Here is a 10,983-nt window from a genome sequence, read left to right as displayed (position 1 = left end):
AATAATGTACAGTATGTGGAAAATAATGTGTTTTTTTTACTTTAAACCGCATAAACACAATTCATTGCACCAAATACACAAAATAATGTTCTTTTTAGCAACATCATATGACCCCTTTAAAAATATTCACCTCAGCCACAGCTCTCATGCCTCATTCACAGTTTTTGCATAATCAAAATTGGCAGTTCACAATCGTTATGAGATGTGCGAGGACCAGTGGCATTCAATATGATTTACATAAAACCTGACATGATGCATCTTCAACACTGTTACTCCAAAGCATTATAAAAATTAATTTTTTTTTTTTTTTTACAAAAAAATAACTATGTAGTCCACAATTACTGTGTAACATAAATCACAATAGATTCAACTAAACAAGAACATGAGTCTCTAAATGTGAAACCTATACTGACACATAATGTTTATAATGATAACTCTACGATAACGTCTTCATGAATTGTACATGAACTGAATTCATCAAAAGATTGCATCAGACATCAGCCTGCATGAATAATTGAGATTCCATTGAAGCTGGTTAAAACAGGTGTGGACGGATGTCATTGTGTGCATTCATTTTTCTGGGTTAAAGGTCAGCATTTATTATTCAAGAGTTCTGTGTCAAAGTTCATTGTGGTTTGGGATACTGACAGACATGAATGGCAACATCCTGTGGCCTATCACATTATCAAATTAAAATGAGCTTCAATTGCTATCTCACTTTAACTTCAGAAGTAAGAATTTATAGGTAATTTCAAAATTGGCCAAATACCCTACAGCATTATTCTCCTGTTTAATACTGTAAAGCTGCTTTGACGCAATCTGTATTGTATAAAGCGCTATATAAATAAAGGTGACTTGACTCGACTGAAAACATTAAGCGCTTTGCCATATTCATATGAGTTAGGTAGTTTATCAGTAGTCAGTTTATTTAAACAATTATTTCAAAAGCTGATGCTACATTATCCCTCTTTCTCAGATCTCATCTCAAGATGGAGCTACAGCTCAATAAAACTAATCTGAATATAATGTGACTCTAACTTAAGACTCTCATAGAGAAATATGGTGCTTTATCATAGAAAACAGACATGATCGCCTTAAGATTTGCTCATCTGAGGGATAGTGTGTCGAAAACAAAAAAGCAATTCAAGAGAAGAAGAAACTGTACGGCTAAAACAAAAGCACTGTCCCCAAGGAACATGTTGTTACCACAGCAACAGGGTTGTCATGTGGCATAAAGCCATACAGCTCGGCGTGGGCGAAGTACCCAGTCAGTAGTAGTGGAGGAAGTGACTGCAGAAGTCGCTACAAAGAAAGAAAGACACCTCTGGACTCCCTCCGCTTAGGAGTGGCCACATTTGATCACTTGCAATGAATCAAAGAATAGCTGTAAGAGAACATGTCTGGTTCATATTTCACTCCAAAATCAAAAGAAAGAAATAATATTACATTAAAGCATTTCAGTGAAATCTAATTATATGAACATTATTTTGTTCCCCAATTACTGTGACAATGCGCAATTCATTATTTGAATTTATTTCTAATCACCTTAATGCAAAAAAATATATATATATTTCTTATTTAATGTACACAGACATGATAGAGATCATTGCCTTTGTTTTAAAGAGTTTTATTCAAAATACAAAGTCTAAAAGACCCTTGGGTCAAGCTCACATACTGTAACACAATAAGCCTAATTTTTAGAATCATTATTTATTTATTTTGTATCTTTTTGGTAGTTTTTTAATCACAACTAAGCAAATTCTCATTACCATCATGGTATTTTATTTTATTATTTTAAATAGTATCAGATTTTCAAAAATTTAATGCAGCTATTTATTTAAACTTATATTAAAAGCTATTGCAACAATTGTTAAATTGATTTAATTAATATTTCTTTTTTGTTCAGTTTTATATAGCACTTTTCACAACAATCATTGTTTCAAAGCAGCTTTACAGAAAATACACGTTTATAATATCTCAATATCTTCACGCCTTATTGTTGCATTTATTTAACAGTTTGGAGCTCGACGATAATATCGTTTTTACATTTTGCAACAATACATGCAATAAAGCAGTTGAGTTATGCTATATAATATTTATTAGTAACACTTTACAATAAGGTTCCATTTGTTAACTATATTTAATGCGTTAACTAACATTAAGTAACATTGAGCAATGGATTTGTTACAGTATTTATTAATCTTTGTTAACATTAGTTAACACTACACCAAATTAAAAAATAAAATGTTAGTTAAAATAAAGTTGGTTAAAAATACAACTGTCTATTTTTAGTGCATTAAATAACATTAATATATAAAAAGTTTGATTGTATTTTTCATTGTTTATGTTAGCTAATGTGGTTAACTAATGTTAACAAATGGAACCTAGTTGTAAAGTGTTACCTATTTATTTATTGCCCTTTATATGAGTCCACTGTATCTATGCGAATAAAGTTGGATATAATATATATCCAACTTTATATACAGAGCTGTGCAATAATACAGTTTAATATAAACAATCACGCATGAGAGACTTGCTATATAGTATACTGTATATTGTTTTATGTGAGTATACTGTATGTATGCAGGTAAAGTAGATTGTAATATATCTATATCCAACTTTTAATATATAAATGGGCAATAGTATAGTTTGTGTTTTTTGATGATCAAGCACTTGAGATTTGCTATATAGCACACACCGCTTAATGTAAGTGAACTTTATGTATCCAGGCATGGTTGGATTAAGTAGTAACACTTCACTGAATGTTCAGAACACCTTCATTTACTATACCTTTACACATTGTAATGCATTATATCTTTTCATAAATTCAGTTATAATACATTGTAGTACTTACCTGTTATAGGTTACACCTTTATAGTGTATTATAACACATTCGATTGTGTGTCTTACTGCATTACACTTTCACAATAACTATTATTAGACAAGCACTTCTGTAGAAGAAGAACTGATCATTAGGTTCATTATAAGCATCATGAATGCGCTTCATTCGATATAAGCATCAGTCCACACAACCAATGTTTCATTCGCACACACTGCATGTTAACCAGTCATTGTCCTGTTTTAAGGCGGCTCTGCCCCTTTAAAGGCTCGTGCTGAGCCGCGGGGAACTGCGCAGAATGGGGGCAGACTTTATGTGCTTCTGTCATGTTAACTTAACGTCACGCGTCACCAACACAGGCAGCAGTTGCAGAGCGATACCTGCATAGGAAAGCAGTCTACTCTGCAAGCAGTAATATCATGCTCACTTTTTGCAAAATAGACTCCTCCCCCCCCCCATACATATATGATACATAGTCTTCAGCATCACAAATCCTTTCCGTAGCATCAACATACAGCAAAGAAGCAAGGCTCTGGCAAAAAAAAAAACCTTTCGATAAACCTTTGTTTCCAGGTCTGACACACATTTAAAGGCTGTGTATGCAATTGTGGCTGTTTATATGTGAACTCAGGCTAGGCCATCACATGACTCTTCTCTTGGGTTACACACACACACACACACAGACAGTCAGGGCCAATCTTGTCAGCCTGGTCTGGCTCACACTCCTCAGGGGTCTCCTGCCTCTGAATGCAGGGGCTGTGTTGATTGCATCGGCAGGGCAGCCATCTACACATGCACTTGTACAGATGCAAAGTCACATTAGAATGAACGCACGCAGTCTAACACGTTTACTTGATATTACACTTGATATGCGTGTTTTATATCTTCCCACTTGTGTAGTGACGTTAATTATAAATAAAGCTAATTAGAAATACTGTAGGAAGCTAATTATAAGTAGTTTTAATTCCAACCCAAACACTAACATTATCCCTAAAGATCTCCCTAATCCCTTTACAGTTTTATAATTGTAATATATTTAAATATGTTACACATTTTTTAAACCGGATGTGAACAGTTTTGCCAGATTTAGCTTAATTCTGTAGGCTAATTTTTCCCCAACATGGTTAGCAATATGCTAAACAACCACTACATTTTTTATTTTATTTGAACAAAACCATGTTGCAGATAAATATCTTTAATTACACGTTTGACTTTTGAAGAACCAGTCAGTAATTAGACTGACATAGGTTTCAAATTGATATTTTCAACATTGAAAAGCTACATATCTCTTGTGAAAAAAAGTATACTAATAAAATAGTTATTATTATTAAAGATATACTATACTTTAAAGTCACCATGAAACCAAAATTGAAAATTCTTATTTTTTAATGGAATACTGTGGTGTTTATTATGGTGCGCAGAGGTATGCAGATACATACGTTGACAGGCAGGTAGGAAAGCATATTAAAACGCTCGGACCGAGCGTTTTGATTGGACGAACATTTCTTGATCCTACACCTTCCACAGAATATATAAATACAGACAAATACATTTAGACCACTTAACTTAATGATTGCTATCGGGACGTGAAGAGACTTTCAACCAGCATAACAAAAAATGTTTCTGAAGACCTATTGCACCTTTAAGACTAACATATTGATACTAACACCCAAAAAACTTTGATTTTGATTTCGTGGGGACTTTAATCACTGGTTCTCAATTCCAGACCCCCTGCTCTGCACATTTAGCATATCTGCCTTATTTAACACACCTGATTCAGATCATCAGCTCGTTAGGAGAGAGATCCATGAACTGAACTGAGTGTGTCAGATAAGAGAGACATACAAAATGTGCAGAGCAGTGGCTCCCCAGAACTGGAATTGAGAACAGCTGTTTTAAATGAATTTCTTTAAGTGTAAACTGAATGTGATCTTTTCAGATTCCCAATTGCATGTTATTTGCAATTGCTATTTACAAAGCAGTGTATAAAGCATGTCACAAGAAGTAAAACTTTTAATTTAAAAGTGTACTGAAGTGTGTCATGAAAGTGTTGCGTTGGAAATGCACAATGGCGTTTTAGAGTCAGCACTTGTGCCAATACAGAAACTCACTTTCAAAAATATTCATCGATATATATTGACTGAATGCACCTCATTTTGTCAAATGTATAGTAGACATGTGCCACCGTCCTGTATACTTCATGTAGGTTCAAATCTATATTAAGCGTGAGGCAATGTGAGGGTTGGCAGTGCCTTTAAAGGCAAGTCCATCTCTAAACAAATTGTTCAGCACACCTGCAATCACTCATGTTTCTGTACACAGTTGTACTGCACAACGTCTTTTCTTTTCGTGTCTGATCAATGGGTTCATTTTGTAACCAGTGATTAAAGTGTTGGCTGGCAGTAATGGAAAATCTGAGGTTGTAATCAAGAACAATCTACTCCGGTAGACGTCAGTCACTAAAAAAACATTTAGATTATTCACGCAGACTCAGATATAGTGAACATCTGTCTGTATATTTACAATGAGAATACACATTTTAATCATTAGATAAAAAGGTTGAATTAGCAGTGTACTAAATCAACATATAAAGCCACCATGATTCAAAAACTTGTTAGCTAGAGAGATGTTTGTTGCTAAGAGACAATTTTGTCATATACTTATAGGATCAGATTGTGACTTCCATCTACACTGTAAAAACAGAAAATTTGTGGTAGATTCTTTAAAAAGCTATGCCTTAAAACGTACCTTTATTGATGTAACCTAATCAGTGTTGGGGAATGCTAGGTTATATTATATACAATACCAGTCAAAAGGTTTAGAACAGTACAATTTTCTGCTCACCAAGGCTGCATTTATTTGATCCAAAATACAACAAAAACAGTAATATTGTGAAATATTTTTTACAGTTTAAAATAACTGTTTTCTATTTGAATATATTGTAAAATGTAATTTATTCCTGTGATCAAATCTGAATTTTCAGCATCATTACTCTAGTCTTCAGTGTCAAGAAACATTTCTGATTATTATTAATGTTGAAAACGGTTGTGTACGATTCTTTGATTAATATAAACAGCATTTAGCTGAAATGGAAAGATTTTGTAATATTATACTGTGCAAACGTTTGGGGTCAGTAAGATTTTTGGAAAATAAGAGAAATTAATACTTTAATTCAGCAAGGATGCATTACATTGATCAAAAGTGACAGTAAAGACGTTATAATGTTACAAAAGATTTCTATTAAACAAAAATGTTGTTCTTTTGAACTTTCTATTTATTAAAGAATCTTGAAAAAAAATGCTGAAAACACTGGAATAAATTTCATTTAAAAATATATTCGTATATAAAACAGTTATTTTAATTGTAAAAATATTTCACAATATTAATGTTTTTGTTGTATTTTAGATCAAATAAATGCAGCCTACAGGTGAGCAGAAGAGACTACTTCAAAAACATTTACAAATGTGTTTTAAAACATTTTAGGAGACGTTTTATTATTGAGATAACTGGGGAAATTGTCCTGAATTAACCCTATATTATATTATATTCTTCTCTGCTCTGTAGTGCACTAGACCTAGATTTTACCCTTCACTAAGTAGTTGAAATTCATGAGGTGAAAAATGTAAAAATTTGTATTAGATTTTTTTAGATTCTACATTATATATTATATACATTTTCAATTTCTGTCTACTTCAGAGCATTTCTGAGTATAAAGCTGTAAGTCTGCATGGTAAGTCTTAAGAGTGGTTAAGAGTGGTAAGTCTGCATTTTATACTTTTACTGTAAAACAATATTATTCAAAATTGAAAATGATATACAGTATATGGTGTCTTCATGTGTCCAGTAAGGGAGCTCTTTTTTTGCCCACGATTCTTTGCTTGTGGAAAACATGTAAATATCCCATTGTGTAGAACCATTAGACAAGCTGCTGTGGAAACCAATTAGAGAAACCATTCTCTCGCCATGGTAGCGGCAGAATCCCTGCATGGTTGTCATAGCAACCGGCTTGTCTGGATGACTTCAACAGAGTGTAAAATGCAAATGCTATTCCTAAATGCAGTCTGTCAGAATTAACCCTGCTCTTTCTGCTGAATTGGTACAGTTCAGTCTTAAATGATTTGTTTTGTGTTCGTAAAATGTAGGAGAAACAGCTCTTATTTATCTGCCGTGTTATTGTCTGTATTGCAACCTTGCAACATGTGTCAAAATTGGATATCAAAATGGTAAGTGTCTGTGGCACCATACCACCACCTGTCTAAGACCACCTGTCTAGACTAGCGTCTAGGCGTTACAAAGAATACAACATTATTAGGTGCATTAGTATTACTATCATTTGGAAATTTTCGATCTAACTTATTAAACATCAGGATTCCTTGGCTTTAAAATGAATGAATGAATGAAAAATTAAATAAACAAGTGAAGAATGAATTAATGAATGAATAAAATAAATAAATAAATGAGAGTAGAAAGAATGTAAAATAAATACTTGTTTTGTTTTTCATGCATACATCACAATTTATATCCCCAAAATGTTTGGTTATTAAGATTTAATCTTTAGTTTTAGTAAATTATATTTTGACATCAAGATCATTCAGAACTGGATTTTTCAACTGCAAATTTTCAGGGCTGCCTTTCTAGTTCTTTTCAGCTATAAAGATATTTGTATTTTTAGGTCTAATTCTCATTTACTAACTAGACTTTTGTCTCAATAAACTCCGAATTTACTGCTTATTAGTAGATAGCAAGGTAGTTGTTAAGTTTGGGATAGGGTTAAGGGATCTAAAATATGGTCATGCAGAATAAGACATTAATATGTGCTTTATAAGTACTACTAATAAGGCTAATATGCTAGTAAAATGGATGCTAATAAGCAACTAGTTAATAGTAATAATTTGACCTTAAAGTCTTCCCAGATATTTTAACAGAAATCGCTTTTTGTGTGTAATCTCTATAAAATGATTAAAAAAAAATCCTTATCCAGTTTACAATTGGAGAAGTCAATGAAATTCAGTAGTCAAAATGAGTAGGAGCCTCTTATATATAATATACAAAGTTACTATAAGTCTATCATAATACATCCAGAACATAGTATGTTCTCTTGCAATTGAAATGATTAATTTGATGTATGTGAAGATTATGCAAGGGAAATGAAATCTTCATGTCTCTATAAAATCTCAAGAAATTCGATTTTAGGATGCAAAGCAGAATTTCCTTATTTGGTATGTCATTATCACACTCATTGATGGTTTCATTAATTCAAGCCTTGCCATTCTGTGTGACGGCCTTAATTGTGTACTTATTCGCTCAAGCGCGCGGGTTTCCTCTCTGAAATTTCTCTTGTTTCTAATAAACACAGCCTACCCAAAATAGCTTCACTTGCTCTTCAGAGAGCAAATCAGCTTCACTATGAGATGCTGAAGTCTTCATGACAACACCGGATCAGTAAATCTCATGTGTAATGGCACATGAAGATAAGATCTAACATTATTATCATTATAACCTTTTTAGTGAGCAGAGTTTAAAGGGATAGTTCGCCTAAAAATGAAAATTACCCCATGATTTACTCACCCTCAAGCCATCCTACTGTAGGTGGATATGACTTTCTTCTTTCAGATGAATACAAACAGAGTGATATTTAAAAATTTCATGGCTCTTCCAAGCTTTATAATGGCAGTGAATGGTGGTTGAGTTTTGAAGCCCAAAAAAGTGCATCCATCCATCATAAAAAGCGCTCCACACAGTTCCAGGGGGTTAATAAAGGCCTTCTGAAGCGAAGTGATGCATCTGTGTAAGAAAAATATGCATATTTAAAACTTTATAAGCCGTAATCTAGCCTCCGCTAATTGTCATAAGCGCATTCACGAGAGGGTGGCGTTCCAGCAGATGACGTAGGATGTAGGTGTAGCGTAAACTCCGATGAGAACTAACGAATGCGGAAGCGCAGAGGTTTTCCTGGTTTTCCTTTTGCTGTAAATAAAACTTGGTTCTCGCGAGACTAGCTTATTCTCACTTTGGAAGAGCCAGGAATTTTTTTTATATAACTGATTACATTCATCTGAAAGAAGAAAGTCATATACACCTAGAATGGCTTGAGGCTTGAGAGTAAATCATGGAGTAATTTTCATTTTTGGGTGAACTATCCTTTTAAGTCTTGTTCTAATGGACTTTTTAATACTACATAAATGTGGCCTTGATCTGGGTCTCAAAAATGTAAAGTGTTGGTCCAGGTCTCAGCTTATGCAAGCCTGGATTTTGTTTTCCAGTATGTTTTTGTGTCTGTATCTTTTTTATGACCTTTTTGAAAAACTCTCAGCAGCTCCTGTGCTTTTTGAGTACCTCAGATGTAACAAACATGTTACAATTACTCAGGCAATTACTGTACTATTTGACGTTACATTACTCTTTATGTAATAAATGCACTGCATTTGAAGAGATTCACATTCATTCTGATTATGCTGATTTTAGTTTTGCATTTTTGTAGGTGCCAAAAAATTGACCAATAAGGCAGCGCTATGGTATGTCCCTTTCTCCCTTCAAAACGTGGCCAAAATCATTGAAGTTCCTCCTATTGAGGTAAGAGTCTGTGCATAAGTAGATCCCACACAATGTGTTTTCTCTGAAGATTGGCATTAGAACAATTTTTATCTTCTTTGTTCTTTATCGAAGTGAACATTCATGTGATTTCTCAAACGTCAAAGGTTTTGCCAAATCATTTTGCTAAGATTTGCTGACATTTCTATTTTTTACAAACAATTACTTGTGTCGATTTGTCTACTAGAGTGTGTTTTTGTCCATTGCAGTACTCCAGCCCAGAACAAGAGGAAGCAGGTAAAAAGAGATATGAGGCTCAGAAATTAGAGCGATTAGAGACCAAGGAGAGGAATGGTGAGATCATCATGTCTGTCTCTCTTCCAGGTAACACTTCCTCCTTTATGTCATTACACATGCTTATCCTCACTGAACTCATGTGTTTGATGTGTGAGTGATCGCATGGATCATACCCACCAGGGTCAATATATAGCAGATGTAAAATATATACCTCGCAAAAAGTATGTACATGGCAGAACCATGGTACAGTAATGCTATCAGATGGTAACCATGGTTCCCTTTCAGTCGGTCACTTTCGACGTCACGTCGGTGACCAACGAATTGGGAATCTCGCTAGAGAGATGCACATTGGCACGCGATGATTGCATCCAGCTGCCGCTGATCACAGCACAAGTATAAATAGGCAGCAGGTGCAATGCATACTCAGCTTTTCGCTTCGGAGCCGAGCGGTGTGACTGTTCTGCTCCTGACCTTCTACTGGAGAGAAGATGAGTTTTCACCGCGCTCTTTGGAGCTTCTTTTGTGTTGGTGGCATGGCGCTACAGCGGTGGTGATTTCCCGTGTCGAGTGGGTTGCACACATCAGGTTGCACTAACCCCTGTTTGTGTTGCACTCGGCCATCTCCCCTGTGCGCTTCAGCTCTTAAAAGAGCAGTTTCAAAAAAGAGCATACACGGGTGCGTCTTTGTAAAGATGACGGTTCGTCTTTTTAAAGATGCTGTTTCACCTGTGCGTTTCTGGATGCGGTCGTTACCTGGCGATGGTCACGATCGCTGCCTCACATGCCTGGGCATTAAGCACACTGAGGTGGCGTTCGTGGATGAGTCATGTTCTCATTGCGGGAAGAGTGCTTCAGTGCCTCTGCCGCGATCTAGTTCTCTTCCTGTCAGAAGTCAGGGGAGGGTTACAGTGGTGGTGACTTCTCTGAGGAACCAACCTCCGAGGATCCCCCATCCTCAAGCACTCTGCAACCAGCTGAGCTCCCCAGGGAACGGGCTGGGCCCTCTACAAAGAGTGTACCAGCCGTATCCTTTAGGGCTCCTCCCGACAATCGGATGTTGATCGCTGCTTCAAAGGGCGAGCCGGAACTCTTTGGAGAGGAAGATCCGGCCGCGCTGCAACCCTCCGGGATGGTAGCGGGCCGGATTCAGTTCCAGTGATGACGGCTATGCTTTCCCTGGCCTCCGAGAGGGTAGGGCTCGAGTGGACACCTCCACCGCATCCCAAGCCCTCGAGGTTGGATGATTAATTTCTTGGGGTGGCCCGCGCTGGTTCTCAGCGCCCCACCCCAGTGCCTTTCTTCCCGGAGGTGCATGA

General features: G+C 35.7%; 1 protein-coding gene across 4 annotated transcripts in view; it reads left to right on the top strand.

Moving 5' to 3' along the window:
* Positions 1-10,983, top strand: part of LOC107754737 (cytosolic acyl coenzyme A thioester hydrolase-like) — a 93,074-nt gene that overhangs the window by 19,040 nt on the left and 63,051 nt on the right. For all 4 annotated transcript variants that reach the window (XM_016571305.1, XM_016571302.1, XM_016571303.1 and 1 more), the window contains exons 4-5: positions 9,321-9,412; positions 9,640-9,754. In XM_016571305.1, the coding sequence (XP_016426791.1) occupies positions 9,321-9,412; positions 9,640-9,754 (207 nt within the window). The remainder of the gene's footprint in view (positions 1-9,320; positions 9,413-9,639; positions 9,755-10,983) is intronic.

Source organism: Sinocyclocheilus rhinocerous, unplaced genomic scaffold, assembly GCF_001515625.1.
Source record: "Sinocyclocheilus rhinocerous isolate Xijiao unplaced genomic scaffold, SAMN03320098_v1.1 scaffold4580, whole genome shotgun sequence".
NCBI lineage: Eukaryota > Metazoa > Chordata > Actinopteri > Cypriniformes > Cyprinidae > Sinocyclocheilus > Sinocyclocheilus rhinocerous.
The sequence above is the reverse complement of the archived record's forward strand: the minus strand, read 5'-3'. Positions and strand labels throughout refer to the sequence as shown.